The sequence below is a fragment of the Camelus dromedarius genome, chromosome 5 (genome assembly GCF_036321535.1).
Source record: "Camelus dromedarius isolate mCamDro1 chromosome 5, mCamDro1.pat, whole genome shotgun sequence".
NCBI lineage: Eukaryota > Metazoa > Chordata > Mammalia > Artiodactyla > Camelidae > Camelus > Camelus dromedarius.
The window spans coordinates 62,137,052-62,152,961 of record NC_087440.1 but is presented as its reverse complement, the minus strand read 5'-3'; the positions used below and the strand labels follow the sequence as shown (position 1 = coordinate 62,152,961).

The 15,910-nt window shown below is 41.0% G+C and overlaps 1 protein-coding gene across 10 annotated transcripts in view; it reads right to left on the bottom strand.

Moving 5' to 3' along the window:
• Positions 1 to 12,485: 12,485 nt before the first annotated feature.
• The window catches only part of PPP1R36 (protein phosphatase 1 regulatory subunit 36), a 32,150-nt gene continuing 28,725 nt past the window's right edge, over positions 12,486 to 15,910 (bottom strand). For all 10 annotated transcript variants that reach the window (XM_031453870.2, XM_031453868.2, XM_031453869.2 and 7 more), the window contains 4 exons: positions 14,468 to 14,510; positions 13,967 to 14,145; positions 13,692 to 13,883; positions 12,486 to 13,136 (listed from right to left, as the gene is read on the bottom strand). In XM_031453870.2, coding sequence (XP_031309730.1) covers positions 12,950 to 13,136; positions 13,692 to 13,883; positions 13,967 to 14,145; positions 14,468 to 14,510 — 601 coding nt within the window. In that variant the 3' untranslated portion in view covers positions 12,486 to 12,949. The remainder of the gene's footprint in view (positions 13,137 to 13,691; positions 13,884 to 13,966; positions 14,146 to 14,467; positions 14,511 to 15,910) is intronic.

The following is a 15,910-nucleotide window of genomic DNA, read 5'->3' as shown; positions in this document are numbered from 1 at the left end:
AGGAGAAATTACTGGGAGAATATTGGGTAGAATCACCAGGTAAGGCTTGGAAAACACACCAGAATTAAAGGAGAGTGACAACCAGCCAGGACCACAGGCAAAGCCACACTGCTGAGCCAGTTCAGGGAGCCCCCGGTGCCATTACCCCTGCTCACTGAAGGCAGCTGCTGGCACCCCTTGCAGACTTCGGAATAACACTCGTGCATCATCTTGTGACTGTTTAGACATCATCTTCCCCACTCACTGGACTGTGAGCCCCTGGAACATAGAAACAGCATCTTATTAATCTCCCAATTTCCAGCCCCTATACCAGTCCTCAGGACAGAGAGAACAGAATGCTGAATGAAATAAATGAGCAAGTAGAATTTAATTGCTAGATATTAAAGTAATATAGGCAGAGAGGGTGAGAATTATACTTGGCTCTGTGTGTCACTTTAGAACCTCAGAAACACATGCTTTCTCATCCTCCATTCCTCCATTATGGTTTGTCAGATGTGGTTTCAACAAAAAGTTTCATTAGCTTTTTTTCCAGGTCACCAGAGGGTACAGACTAGGAAGCTGTTAGGATGAAGGATAATAACATGCTAGTAACTATCACAATACAAAAATAGTAGATGGTCTTTGTTTATTCATGATTATATACTATCCACTCATCGAAAAAGACCTGGTACAATTAACTATAGAAGGTCTAAGCTCAGAGAAATGAAAACTTATGCTCACACAAAAACTTGTTCGTGAATGTTTGTAGCAGCTTTATCTGTAATAGCCCCAAGCTGGAAACAACGCATATGTCCTTTGAAGGACGAATTAAACAAGCTGTGTTACCTCTGCATCACAGAATACAACTCAGCAATAAAAAAGGACAAACTATTGATATGTGCAACAACCTGGATGAATTTCCAGAAAATTATGTTGAGTGAAAAAAGCCAATGCCAAAAAGTTATGTACTGTATGATTCCATGTATGTAACACTCTTGAAATGACACAATTATAGAAATGGGGGACAGATTAGTGGTTGCCAGAGGCTAAGGAGAGGGTGGGGACAGGAAAGATGTGTGTCGTTATAAATGGGCAACATGAGGGATTCTTGCAGTGATGGAACGTTTTACATCTTGACTGGATCAATATCAATATCCCAGTTGTGATTGTGCAAGATGTTACCATTGAGAAAACTGGGTAAAGTGTTCGCAGGATCCCTCTATGTTATTTCTTACAACTTCGTGTAAATCTGCCATTATTTCAAAATAGAAAGTTTAATTAAAAAACAGAAACAAAAGAAAAGGTATAAGCAACACAAAGTTGTGAAAATAGAAAATAAAAACCTGAGAGGCCAATACTCTATGTTCTTATGATTAAGCATTTCAATAATAATGAATTTATTTCTGTGCTTCCTCGCAGCAAAAGATAAAGAGGAAACCATGATAGGTTTTATATTCTTGTTCTGTGATGAAAATAATCACAGAAAAATTTTAGGAGACAGTCTTTTCCCTGGCAGTCAATTTTAGAAGAGCAATGAACTTAAAATAGAAGCCACAGGGAACAAAATAAGATCTACAAATTGAAGCCAACTCAGAGCTCAGGTGCTGTTCATTTTAATGCTTGATGGTCCATGACTTGGTTAAGGGATCCTGGGGGGAAAAATGATACAACCTTCACAGCTGGTCTTACACATAAGTAGAATAGATGATCACCCAAAAAGTGTGGCTTCAGGGAAGCCAAAAAGACACTTCACAGACCGTCTGTTATTTCCTGTGCAGTGTCTAAAAGTCTACCATTCAGAATGCACTTCTTTGGCTAAGAATTTTTGCTATCTGTAATTCTTCTACTGAAAATTCAGAGACTGGGCCTTGTTTAAATAATGTACACAGAAGGGGCTTTTGGACATCTAAGAGACTCAAAAGAATTTGGGCAAAGAGTGTCACATCCTCTGCTTTCCCTCCTGTGACTGCAGATGCCTCTTCCCATTAAGGGCAACCCCCAACTTGTGCTTCCCATCCCAGCCCTCAAGGTCTAAGCTGCTACAAATATCCCCTACCTCCACTAGATCATCTGTATCAGCATACAGACACGTTCTAGTACCTCCTATCTCTAAAAAGCCTAAAACCAAGCAACCCTACATCTCCCCCTATATCCTGCACCAATTCTTTCCTCCCCTTCACAGCAAACCTTGAGTTGTCCATAGTCCTGGTATCCACTTTCTCACTTATCTTTCTCTACTGAGCCCATTTCCTGGGGGCTACACACCTCAGAGTCTGCACAGCTGACCGCCACATTCCCATATCCGAGAGTCACTTCTCTGCTGTCATCTTACCAGCTGTCTCTGCAGCATTTCTACCCAGCTGCCACTCCCTACCTCATGTCACACTTTTTTCTCTGATCTCCCATGACTTCCCACGCTCCTAATTTTCCTCTTACCTCACTGGCTGGTGGCACATTCTGAAAGTTGAGTTGTTGCAACACGTAAGGGATTTGCCACATGTTACTTGTTCCTCCTCTGTCCCCTCTAAACTGTAAAGTGACCTACAGCTCCTCCTTTGTCTTCTCTAGCTTCACTTTCTCTCCAGGAAATCTCATCCAGGTCCACAGCCAGTTACTTCCAAATCTGTATTTCCAGCTCTGATCTCTCCCCAGTACTCCTGATCTTCGTGTCCAAAGGCCAACTCATCTCTACAAGAATGACTAATTGACACCTCAAACCTATCAGTCCAAAGCAGAACTCAAGATTTTTCTCCTTCAAACTGTTCCTTATTCACTCTCCCCTGTGGAAACACCAAACAGCCAACTGCTCAGGCCAAAAATTTTAGAGGTTTCCTTGCTTTCTCTTTTCTCATCCCCAGCATCTAATCCATCAGCAAATCCTGTCAACTCTACCTTATGTGGAATCCACCCCTAGTCCAAGCCTGTAACAGGCCTGCCATTCTCCATTCCCCACCCAAGCCCATTTTCCACAGTGGCTAGAGAAATCCTTTCGAAGTAAATTGGATCATATTCCTCCTTTGCCTAAAATCCCCCATCTCGTTCCCAACCAATTAGATAAAATCCCAACATCTTGCCACAACCTACAAAGCACAGACCATTTGGTCCCTGCTAACTCCCTCTCACTCCTGCCTCTGCCAGGAGGGGATCCAGCCATGTGAAGGGCACAGATCGTGTCTGCCTTGTCATGGGGGTGTTCTCAGGCCCTAGGGCTGTAGGTACACAATAATTATTTGTGGATCAATAAGGCAATGATTTAGGCAGACAAACTAACCATTCTACACTGGTAACAACAGCTTTGTACCTCAGGGTCCTGGCTTGTAAGCCAGCATCATAACCACCGTTCTTCCTGGGCGTCTGTGGGAACTAATGGAAAAAATTCCAGCTCTAAAAATTCACCCAACTGTTCTTTAATGGGTACATGTTACAGTGTGTGTCCTGTGATGACATTCAGAGCTCCTCCTTGCTTTATCCTTTGTGTGCAATGACACAAGACCCTTCAGTCCTCAAGTAAATGCTCCATCTGTGCATCAGCGTGTGATTATCGGCTGTGGTAAGGCCAGAAGGCTGAGCATCAGGGAGGGGATCATCACTCCCAAAGAAAGCAACGGTGTCTGGGGAGGAACCAGAGTCAGCGGGCTCAGAGAAGCCGCACAGAACACACGTCCCTGAAGGAGGAGGTTCGGTCTAAGTCCCCGGCCCGATCCACGCGCGGCCTGACCGCCTGTGCCGGCGCGGTATCCGGCTGGTTCCAGCTGGCTGAGCGGGTCTCAGATTCGCTGCGTTCTGTCATTGTTTTCCTTCTCTGGAGGGTATGTTTTGTTTGTTTAACATTCTCATGCATCGTTTAGTCTGTGCTTGTCATAAAGTAAAAAGATTAGGGAGGAGGGTGTAAATATCACCAGTCAGCCTGCAGTTACATCCCATACTTTATGGAGAGCTGATACCTACTCAATTTTCCCATCTTCCTTCCCACTGCCTGCCTTCTTTTCCCCCTTCTGTAAATGTTTAAGGTCTTGTTTTTGATTTTTAATGGAAGTACAGGGGATTGAACCCAGGACGTCATGCATGCTAGGCATGCACTCTACCACTGAGCTACACTCACCCCTGTAAATACGTTTGTGCCTCCAAAAAAGGGTGTGTGTCACAAAACACCACCAAAACAACACCAAAACAAATTAACCAAAAATTCCTTAATATCAAATATACCCTTAGTAGTAAATTTCCCTGTTATATATATATATGTATGCATACAATACATACAGCATATATATCTTAAAATAATTGGCTTGTTCAAATCAGGATCCAAGCAAGGGCCACATATTGCATTTGGGTGATGCGTTTTAAGTCTCTTTTTTCACCTGAAGGTTCCCTTTTCCTCCCTTTCTTTCCTCTTGCTATTTATTGAAGAATAGGGTATTTTTTTCTGTAGAATTTCCTCCATTTTGAATTTTTCTGATGGAATCTCTGTAGTATTATTTAGCACGTTCCTCTTCCCCTGAATTTCCTATAAATCAAATGTTATGTTTAGAGGCTCAATCTGATCTGGGTTTTGTTTTTTTGGCAGGAGCACTTCATAGGGGATGTTGTATATTCCCCTTGGGGGCACTTGAGGACTAGATGTCTCTTCTTATGTTTTCTCCCTCTGATAATCATGGCCTGCATCCATTATTCCATTAAGGTTTTGCAAGACGGTAAGATTCTAACTTTTATCATCCTTCTACATTTCTTATCTGGACTATTTCTATACAGAGAAATTTTCCCTCATCAACTATTTGGGATACCCTGAGGGACACTTGGAAAGAAATCACTGCTTGCCAGGGAAAAGAGGCAAACAAAGAGGCACCAGCTGCGCTGTCTGGTAAGAGTGTTCCTCAGAGCACTGGTGCCGGAGGAGGAGGAGTGACAAGTGGCAATGAGACGTGAGCCTCTCCTATCTCATTATTTCTGTATGGATGATTCTGAATGGACTCATTGTTGAGTCTCTAGTCTCCAGTCCACAACTTAGGCTTATCTGCACACTCCCCATGCTGTCACTGAGCTTTGTCCTGACTCTGTAGTTCAGCTCCGAGGACAGGAACCTTACCTTATACTTGAGTCCCTGACAGACCTCGCAAGGCACTGAGCCCTATGTAGGCTATCAATAAATGGCTGATGACCACTCGTAAATTCAAGAGGATAAGTTATTTATTTTATCACTATCATAATCATCCTCAGAAGCCCTTCTGAAGTGTCTGTCTGATGACAGGGCTGCATGGAATGATATAGTTCTACTCCTCAATAAGGTTTACACCATCACAGATTGACATAAAGGAGCCAGATACCTGAACCAGCCCAAAATGAATACTCAGAATACACAGATACGTTCTAAAGGTAATGTTACTGCTAAATTGCCTTCCAGAAGGCTCATACCAGAGTACCCTCTCCCATCGGTGTATGAGAATGCCTACTTCCCCTCCCACTTGCCAAGGTTAAACGTTAGCAACTCTTGGAATCTTTGCTAATTCTATAGGTGAAAATGGAATCGTATGTTCTAATTTATACTTCCAGTCAGTGGTGAGAATGAATACTCCTTCATATTGGCCACTTGTGTTTCTCCTTTTATGGTTAATTACCTATTCATATCTTTTTCTGTATGCACTGCGGTTCCTGTGTACTGCTGGAGGGGGTGGGTGCTAGATGGCACCACTCAGCAAGAAATCAGGGACACTTTGGAAAAAATATCTATTTTAAAAAATAGAAAACACATGCAGGCAAAAAAATGTTTCAAGAAAAATCACACATAATCCTACTTCTCAGAGAGAAGGGTTGTTAATAATTTAGTTATTTCCTTCCAGATTTTCTACGCATATAATGATATTTTTTTACACACATGGGATCTTACTATCTTCAGCTTTTCTGTAACCTGTTTTCCTCATTGGAACTTTTGTGGTTTCTTCAAATAATGACAAATCAATAAAAGAAAGATAAATATAGAGTCCATTAACAGAAAACTAAGCAAAGGATATGGATATGGATAGATCAATGATCAGGTACTTGAGTTCAGGCTGTTTTCCTCCCATTCCTATCAGGCTGGAGGTGAGGGTGGTGGGTCAGGAGATGTGGAGGCAGATGGAACTCCTGTCGTAGGTACCTTTAAAAGTATTTTAACAAGTTTAACTGGGGTCTCGAAAGCATTTTGATATTCTGAGCTAAAAGATGGACAAATATATTTTATCAGTTAAGAACAAACACCCAGAGACCACTTTCCTTCATCTAGAATTCATGACAAGGTGCTGTTGTATTATCCGTGATACTATAATATAGTTACTTGGGTTGGCTAATGCTTTTACTCCAAGAAACTCTAAGCATTTCATGCGTTACATTATGTCTGTGATAAATCAGAAGAGTAGTAGCACAAATGCCCGGGAGGTATCCATCCTTATGGTTAATGGGAAGTATACATGAAAACAAACATATGATTCCATTTTCCACTACCACAGAATTGGCAGAGATTCAAAGGAACAGTAATGTCCAGCTGCGGAGGGGAGCCTTCTCATACACAGATAGGGGTAGTGTGCTTTGGGGCCAGCCTTGGGGAAGAAATTTGGTAACCATAAGGTCTTGAGAATGAGTGTGCTCTCTGATGCAGCGGTATCATTGGCAGAGCTTTATCTTAAGGAAAAGAGCAGTAGTTTGACTGACAAGGTATATATACAAGAAAGTAGGGGATTGGGCAAGGACATTGTGACATACTCATTCCACAGAATACCACAGGGCAATTAAAATCATGTTTTAGATGGGTACTGGCTGACACAGGAGAATGTTCATGAAGTATTACTCTGTGATGGAGGGAGGGTGCAGAAAAGGGTACATGGCACACCCCCATTTTTGTTTGTACACATATGCACAAAAATGACTGAAAGATCTGCCTAAACACTGAGTGATGAGTTACTGTGAGTGATGAGATTATGGGTGTTCACTTTGTGCTCTCCATCTCCTGAAATTGCTTGCTTTCTGCAAACTGAAACTTGTTTAGAAGGAAGAGGGCTGCATGGAAATGTGCCTGGAGAAGGCAAATTTATTTTTCTGCCTTGGTATAAAAATTAGCTGAGAGATCAGAATGCCATATGTCAAGTCCAAAATAGGATGATGTGTATCTATGATGGAACAGAAGCTCAAAACAGAGGTAAAGATGGAAATGCTGACATGGTTGGACAGGCTGAATTACAGTAGAGGGTGGTGGTTGAAATGTTAAGACCCTGGAGTAGGCAGCCTTAGAACAAAGACTGTAGAAGAAAGGGTCCTGCAGCCCCTGGAAAAAGGTTAATCAATAAGACCCCATCTTTCCTGTCTGAAGAAGTCTTCACTGCTCCCCTAACCAACCCCACAGTCCAGCTCAGCTGCACAAGGCCTCCTCACCACCTGGTTTTCAGGTCTGAACCCTGTGAGGACCCCAGGAAGCATGCTGTGGTACCCCCACCCCATCTCCGCCTATTCAGACCCCTTCCATCTTCAAGAGTCATACCTATGCCCATCTCCCAATCTTCTGACCTGAGAGGCTCTCTCCTTTAAGCCCTTTTGCATCGTGTTTCTTGATTTCTGGCTTCTAGCCACCTTTTTGAGCATTGCTTATCTTATCCTTCTGCTTCTGCCCAGAAGGCAACCTGAATAAAGACCACATATTATCCAGCTTGATGCCCACATATCAGGTGCTACGTAACTATTTGCTGAACATTTTTAAAATCATCTTTTTATTTTAGAACAGTTTTAAATAAAAATTGCAAAGATAGTATAGAGAATTCCTGAATTCCTACATCCAGTTTCCTTGATTATTAACATCTTATATTACTATGGTACATTTGCCACAGTTAAGGAACCAATATTGATGCATTATTATTAACTATAGTCCATACTTTATTTGGATTTCCTTAGTTTCCGCATAATAGCCTTTTCCTGTTTCAGGATCCTATCCAGGATACTAGATTAGATTTAGTCATCATGTCATCATACGGCAATTTCTCAGACTTTCCTTGTTTTGTCTTGTTTTTAATTGAGATACAATTCACATACCATAAAATTCACTCTTTTAAAATGTACAATTCAGTGATAGTCTACTGACAAAGTTGTGTAACCATTAGCACTATCAAATTCCAGGACATTTTCATTGCTCCAAAAAGAAATCCTGCTCCTGTTAGTGTCACTCTCCATTCCCTTGCCGCTTTAGTGTCTGGTAACCACTAATCTACCCTGTCTTTCTGCATTTCCCTATTCTGGAAATTTCGTATCATTAGAATCATAGAATATGTGGCCTTTTGTGTCTGGCTTCTTTCACTTAGCATGATGTTTTCAAGCTTCATTCACCTTGTAATATGAATTAGTACATCATTCCTTTTATGACTGTATAATATTCCATTGCATAGATATACCATTTTTTGGTTATTCATTACTTGTTGGTCATTTGGTTTGTTCCACTTTTTCGGCTATCATGAATTATGCTTCTTTGAACAATTGTGTACAAATTTTTGTATAAACATATGTTTTCAATTATCTTGGGTATATACCTAAGAGTGGAATTGCTAGGTCATATGGTAATTCTACACTTAACTTTTTGAGGAACTGACAGTTTACCAAAATGGCTATATCATTTTACATTCCCATTACATTACAGGAATGTTGTGAAGTTTCTGATGTCTCCACATTCTTATCAACACTTCTTCTGTTTTTTTGCTCACAGCCATCCTAGTGAGGATGAAGTAGTCTTTTACTGTGGGTTTGATTTGCGTTTCCCTAGTGACCAATGATGTTGAGTGTTTTTTCATGTGCTTATTAGCCATTTATATATCTTTTTTGGAGTAATGACTATTCAAAATTCTGCCCATTTAAAATTTGGATTATTTTTTACTGTGGAATTGTAAGAGTTCATTATATATTCTGAATACTGGACTTTTTTCACATATAGGATTTGCAAATATTTCCTCCCATTCTGTGGATTGTGTTTTCACTTTTTTCTTTGTAACATCTTTACTGATATATAATTCCCAAGGCATTCAATTCATCATTAAAGTGTACAATTCCATTTTTTAGCATATTCACAGAGTTGTTATACAATTATCACCCTCATTTTCTTGATATTTTTCTTTGAAGCACAAAAGTTATTAATTTTGATGAATCCCAATTTATCTTTTTCCTTTGGTTGCTTGTTTTTGGTGTCATTACTATTTAAGAAACCACTAACCCAAGATCATGAAGATTACTCCTACATTTTAAGTTTTCTAGTTTTAGTCCTTATATTTAAGTGCGTGGTCTATTTGAGTTAAATTTTGTATATGGTGTAATGTAGGGATCCAACTTCAATCTTCTGCATAGGAATATCCAGTTGTCCCAGCACCTTTTATTGAAAAGACTATACTTTCCCCAATGAATGGTTCTAATACCCTTGTTGAAAATCAATTGGCCATAAATGTATGGGTTTATTTCTGGAATTCTGATTCTATTCCATTGATCTAAATGTCTATTCTTATACCAGGACCACATAGCCTTGATTTCTGTAGCTTTGTAGTAAGTTTGAAATCAGAATGTGTTAGCCCTCCAACCTTGTTTTTGTTTCCAAGATGGTTTTGGCTATCTGGCTATTACATTTTCATATGAACTGGAAGAAACTTAAAGTAAGAAACTTCAAACTGTCTTCTAAGGAGATGCATCGTTTTGATTCCCACCAGCAATGAATAGGAGTTCCTGTTGTGCTGCATCTGCACCAGCATTTGGAATTGTCATTTTTTTTTTTACTTTAGCCATTCTAATGAGTGTGTAATGGTTATCTCAGTACTTTTTTAACTTCCATCCCTTAATGACAAATAATGTTAAGCATCTCTTCATATGCTTATTTGTCATGTGTATATTTTCTTTGGTAAGATATCTGTTCATATCTTTTGCCCATTTTTCATCAGATTGTTTTTCTTGCTATTGAGTTTTAAGAGTTCTTTGTATATTTTGCATGCAAGTCCTCTATCAGATATGTGTTTTGCAAATATTTTCTCCTGGTCTGTAGCTCGTCTTTTCATTCTCTTAATTGCTGAATATTCTGAATTTAAAAAAATCCTCTTGGTAAGCTTTAAAACCATTAAAGGGTACCCATTCAAGGCTGCTGCTTTATGAATTACAAAAAGGGACTCCCTCTGGAAAGATCCAGAACCAGATAAAGATATGCAGTTGGATTTCAGCCCCCATCCACCTCTTTCACTGGCACCTTTGTGCAAGGCAAAAATTGCACAATCCCCTTGCAACAACCCATCCTGAAACACTTACAGAACCTTCCACAACAGGGCTCTTGCCTACTCTCCAGCCACATCTTATCCTTCCAGCCTTCCTCTCTACATCCTCAAAAGCTTTATCTCAGCAACCTGAAGGAGCTTTGCTTCCAGCCTCAAGACTTTCACGTGTCCTCTGCCAGTGCGGCAGGTGGAATTTTAAGATGGCTCCCAATGATCCTTACCTTCTGGTGTTCATGGCCTTGGTGGTCCCCTCCCCTTGAGAGCGGGCTAGACCTTGTGACTTGCTTCTAGTGAATAGAATAGAGCAAAAACGACAGAATATCACTTCCATCATTAGGCTGTAAGTGACTAAATTCTGTCTTGCTTGTGCACTCTCTCTGCCTCTCTCACTTGTTCACTCTAATGAAGCCAACTAACCTGCTGTAAGCCAATTTTGGAGAGGCTCATGTGGCAAGGAACTGAGGCAGGCCTTGAGCCAATAGCTTATGAGGAGCTGAGGCCTCAGTCTAATGGCCTGTGAGGAACTAATCCTGCCAACAACCACCTGAGTCATAGTGGGAGCACATCCCCACCCCCAATAGAGCCATTAGATGGTGACTTCAGCCCTGGTTGACACCTTGACTGAAACCTTTTGAGACACTGTGAGTCAGAAGACTCAGCTAAACTACACCCAGATGCTTGACCCACAAAAAACTGTGAGATAATAAATGATACTATTTTAAGCCACCATGTTTTGGGGTAATTTGTTACACAGCATAAATAACTAATACTGTCAGGAATATTCCCCTCCTCACTTCCCACTGCTCTAATGCCTACGTGTCTCCAAGTCTCTGATTTAAATGTCACTTCCTCTTTCCCTAAAAATTCTCTACACATCAGCAAGTCTGACTATACACACTCATACCATTCTATTCTCTTCTGCAGCATTCATCACCATTGCAATAAGTTCATTATCCAAGTATTTGTTTCCTGTCTGTCTTCCCCAAGACTGTTGGTTCCAAGTCCGAGCTGGCTATATTTTTTCCATACTGAATTCCCAGCACCAAACATGGTGCCTAGCACAGAATGGGGATATCATAATTGCAAAATGAAAGAATGAATAAACAATTGAAGGATTAATAAATGAAGTACACAAAAGTCAGAAAGAAGGAAGTGGAAAAAAACCCAAAAAACCCTGGTGCCTTGTAAAGATAGTTATAAAAGTATTACAATTCCCAGGGTTTCTTTTTTTAATACCAAAAAACAAACAAACAAAAAAACCCAAAAGAAAATAGAACCACGTTCTAGATAAAAATTTATGACAGAGTGCATTACAACCAAATTCACTACATAAATAAAAAGTCAAACAAGGGTTGGTTCATAGTCCAGGATTTTGATTAAAAAAAAAAAAAACTTTGCAGTTTTAATAGGAGTAACAGGAACTGACCTGGGTAATAAAGGATGAGAGAGTGAAGACAGAGTTCCTGTTGAATAGATGTTGCCCCACATGATCACAGACTCAGACTGGAGCTGGTGTTTCTCTGCTCTTGATATTAAAGCTGGGAAAAAGCATCCAGTTTTTTCTGTGAAATAAATTTTTAGCTAAATGCTAAAAGGAGGATTTTCAAAGTTTGAGTATAAACCTTTGGCCACAGAAAGGTAAATTCAGACCAGCCATTTTAGTTGGCTAATCTACAGGACTTTTAAAATGGTAATACAACATAGTTAGCAGCCAGTGAAGTGGTTTCATCTGCGGGTCCTAATCTTCACCGCCTACCAAACAGCATCCAGTGCGCTCCGAGCGGGCTGGGCTCGCAGGGCTCGGCCAGCCTCTGCAGGCGGCTCCTCTGTCCCTCCCCTTCAAGCACCCCGTGCTCGTGCTCGTGCCTTCCTCAGTCACAGGCACACCTTTTCATCTCTGTGCCTTTGCACATGGTCTTCCTCTGACTGGAGGTCCCCCTGTAGGGCCACCAAACCCCTGCGACGCCAGATTCAAATCTCAACCCTCCTGTTCCCGACCTGAAGGAGGGCTCCACTGATTCGTCCTCAGCGGGCACTGGGGTTAACCTCTTTAATGCCCTCAAACACAATCAATGTTGTATTGTCAGCAGGCATGTCTTTTACTTACCTCCCTACTACTCAGACCAGAGGATATGGTCCCTGTCTTGATCTTTTTTCATCATCACATCCACAAGTCTTTGGATGCAGTGGAGGCTTAAAACATATGTTGTTAAATAAATAAATGAAAAAATGAATGAAACACATATGCTAAAAAGCTTTTAAATGAATCAGATATACTTTATATTCCAATGCCAATAATAATACAGCCATAGAAAGAGATTTAATGTTTAAAATATTTTAATTTGCCTTGCTATGGAATTTTGTTTTCAAATGTACCAAAAACACTCTCTCATAAAATGAAAAGGAACTTAGAAACGAATAAACAGACTTTTTCTTCACTAGCCCACTAGCACACTGGCTACAGGTCCTAATGCATTACTTGAAATAGTCACATAAAAGCCAAGGAAGTAAATAAATAACAAAGCAAACTATTAAATATGGGAAAATGAGGTTTTAAAAAGCTTTCTGTGATTCTTAATAGTCTATTGTTGAACTTTCAGCCAAATAATTTGAACAACGTTTAAAGTTTAATAATAAATATTAGTCTTGTGCAAAGTGATTAAGCCAAAGTAGTTTACTTCAGATACAGGAACTTAATTACAGAAAAGGAATGTACCAGATTATTTAGGGAATGTTGTTTGAGAGGACAGTGTTCTCATGACCAAGTCCAGTGTATCCTGAATCCTCATGTTATTCCTTTCTATCAGGGAAGACTGTCTCCCCGACGACTTCATGTTTTCTTCTGGATCGAGGGGGATAAGGGTATGGGGGTTGAACAGACATCGAGGCTCCCCCAAGATGCCAACTCTGAAAAGAATTATTGGTACAGTTGAAGCTTTGCTGAGGCCAAAGACTAAGGAGTATGGCTGTTCTTACGCTTGTTCATGTATGTATTAAGCTAAGACAGACAGACAGACACACACACACACATACCTTTTAATGTTTTTGTTGTTGTTGAAGTTTTCCCTGTTTCCATGAACCATATGGAATATGGTTCTGAAATATGGGTCTAAAAACCCCGCCCATAGCAAGATTTTGGACTGGCCACATCTCCCAAAAATGATTCTTCTACATTCTCAGTCTTACAAAGTCTGCTGCTCACTTCACCAAATCAGAACTATCTGAAGTCTAGGATAGATAACTCACTAGTTTTTTCTAGTCTAGATGTGTGTAATCAGAGCTGATCTGGAAAGGAAAAAGGTGGTGAGGAGAAGGGGGTGGGTAGGAAGACAACACTTCCACCTTTGTTCACGTTTCTGGCAGAGGCATGGTGTCGGAGCCCCTGCCTCTCCCAGGCCCCACTCAGGAAGCACCGTTCAGTCTCTCCTCAGTCTCTCCCTTCTCTCTCCCTGGGCGACTTACACTGGCATGTGCACAGAGTCCAGGTTGTCCCCGTGCTCTTGCATCCGGGCTGGGAGTTTGATGCCCGCTTGATGGTACTTTTTCTCAGAGATATTCTGAACTTTTTCCTTGAGAGAGGGCAGCAGAGTAGACATGACTGGAGAGCGCATGTTAATGGCTTTTTTAATCGCTGGGCGTTTTGCCATCATTCTCCTGGGGAAGGGGGGTGACATTTAGGTCACATCATCCTGTTTTCTAGAAATGTCTTTGAGCTTAGGAGAGTCAAAAAGTTATACCTGAATTGTACAAAAGTCATGCGTTTCTTTTCTCCTCCTGATTCTTCATCCTCGTGCTTCCTTCGAGGAATGTTAAACATGTTGGAACGAAAGAGCCTTCCTATTTCCTCCTCAATCTCTGTGAAGTGTTGACGCCGGAAGACAATCCAGGCTACGTAGGTACAGAAAGTATAAAAGGACTACGACAGAAAACAGACAGGATATGATATGTATATGGTATGATGTGAAAACTCCCACCTGTCTATGTAATACCACTAAGTAGACGCAAACCCTCATGACCCAATTTCTCAACATGCCTGAAAGGCTGTGGAAAATTATACATGTACTCACTTTTCCAGGAGGAAAATCAGACGGAAGATTAAAGGAGTGGCAGGCAGCTAATTAGCATCCTTTATAGGAAGGATATTCACTAAAAATAAGTGCCTGACAATTGGCTATTGGTTATTGCCATGCTTCATGCTTCATACCAAAGAGCAAAGGCCCCAAACGTAAATGACTCACCTCAAAGAATTTCCAGTCTTTTTGTGTATCTGATATTTTCTCCCTGAAATAGAACAAATCACAACTACAGGTTGAAAGGGAAGCTCAGTATTTCAGTGACCTAGGCATCCTTTATCTTCAAAAGGCCTCTCTGCAGATCATTACCTGTGGTCCCATGACCATTTAGTCACATAAATGCTATCAAAAGGCATTGCTAATGAGTGCCAATGACTTTTTCTTCCACTTCTTAGGTTACCCAAATCAAAACCTCTAGCGTTTGGTAAAAAGTTAATCAATATAAATTCAGGGTAAACAAGCCAGTGAGGAACTGCATCTTTCAAAATGTTTCTGGTAATGTGAGTGTTAGGGAGGTGACGAGAGTGGAAAGATGTGAAGAGGTAACACAAGGTGTTAGTAGCTATGGAAATAAGAACTAGAGGCTAAGTCTAAAATGAAGAAAAATAAAATAAAAAATTTAAGCAATGATTATGGCTACTGGGCACAAAAAGAATCAGAAACAAAACAGACACAGGTCTACCTTGCCATGCAGTCAACTGGCTGGGAGGACTAGTGCTCTCTTCCTTCTGAATGAGGTATGTAGACTGCGCCTTGTCTCTTAAAGACAGGCAAACGCCCAGGAGTCCTTGTGATACAAATTCAGCGTTAAGGATGCTGGCGTGGGCATACTTAGTAAACCTGGCCTCCCTTTTCCATTCAGAACACAGGCCATTCTGATCCTGAGTCCCAGCCTTGGGAAAGCGCATAGCCTGGGGCGGACTGGAGTGCTGAGTCGGGGGCTGAGCACCTGCAGTCACCCGGTCAGTCGTGGGGCCCAGGCCAGACCCAGGGCACTCTAAGGTTGATCGTGGGTTTGCTTCTGCTTTTGTTTTGGTCTTCCCTGGAGTAACTGAATCCTACGACTGGCCCTGCTATCAGGCTCTCCAGAACCGTCCTGAACTCCCATGGTCTGGAGAAGATGACCCAAACCCCTCTAGTCTTCTCACAGGGACTTCACAGTCTGGATGGGCCCAAACTATCCCTCTATTTAGGGGAACCACTGAAGAAGTGGTTCAGCTTTTACCGGGGCAGGTCCCTCCCTGGATCCCTCCCTGGATCCCTCCCCTCTTGCAGATGCTTCATTTCCACACATGCAAATCTTCAACAAAGAATTAAGACAACAGTAATTACTAAGTGTGGTGCTAAGCCGTTTACATTTATTATCATATTTAATTCTCATAAGATCCCTATAATATAGTCAGAATTATTACTCCCACTTTACAGCTGGGGACACTGAAGTTGAGACTAATGTCCAAAAACATATATTTAATTAGGGACAGAGTCTGAACTAAAAATCAAGCCTGTCAGATCTCCACAGCTGTCCTTGTAATTAGGATGCTAGGGAAACAAACTTTTTCTTTAAAATATTTTGCAGATAAAAATACTAAACAACAGAGCCCAGCAGAA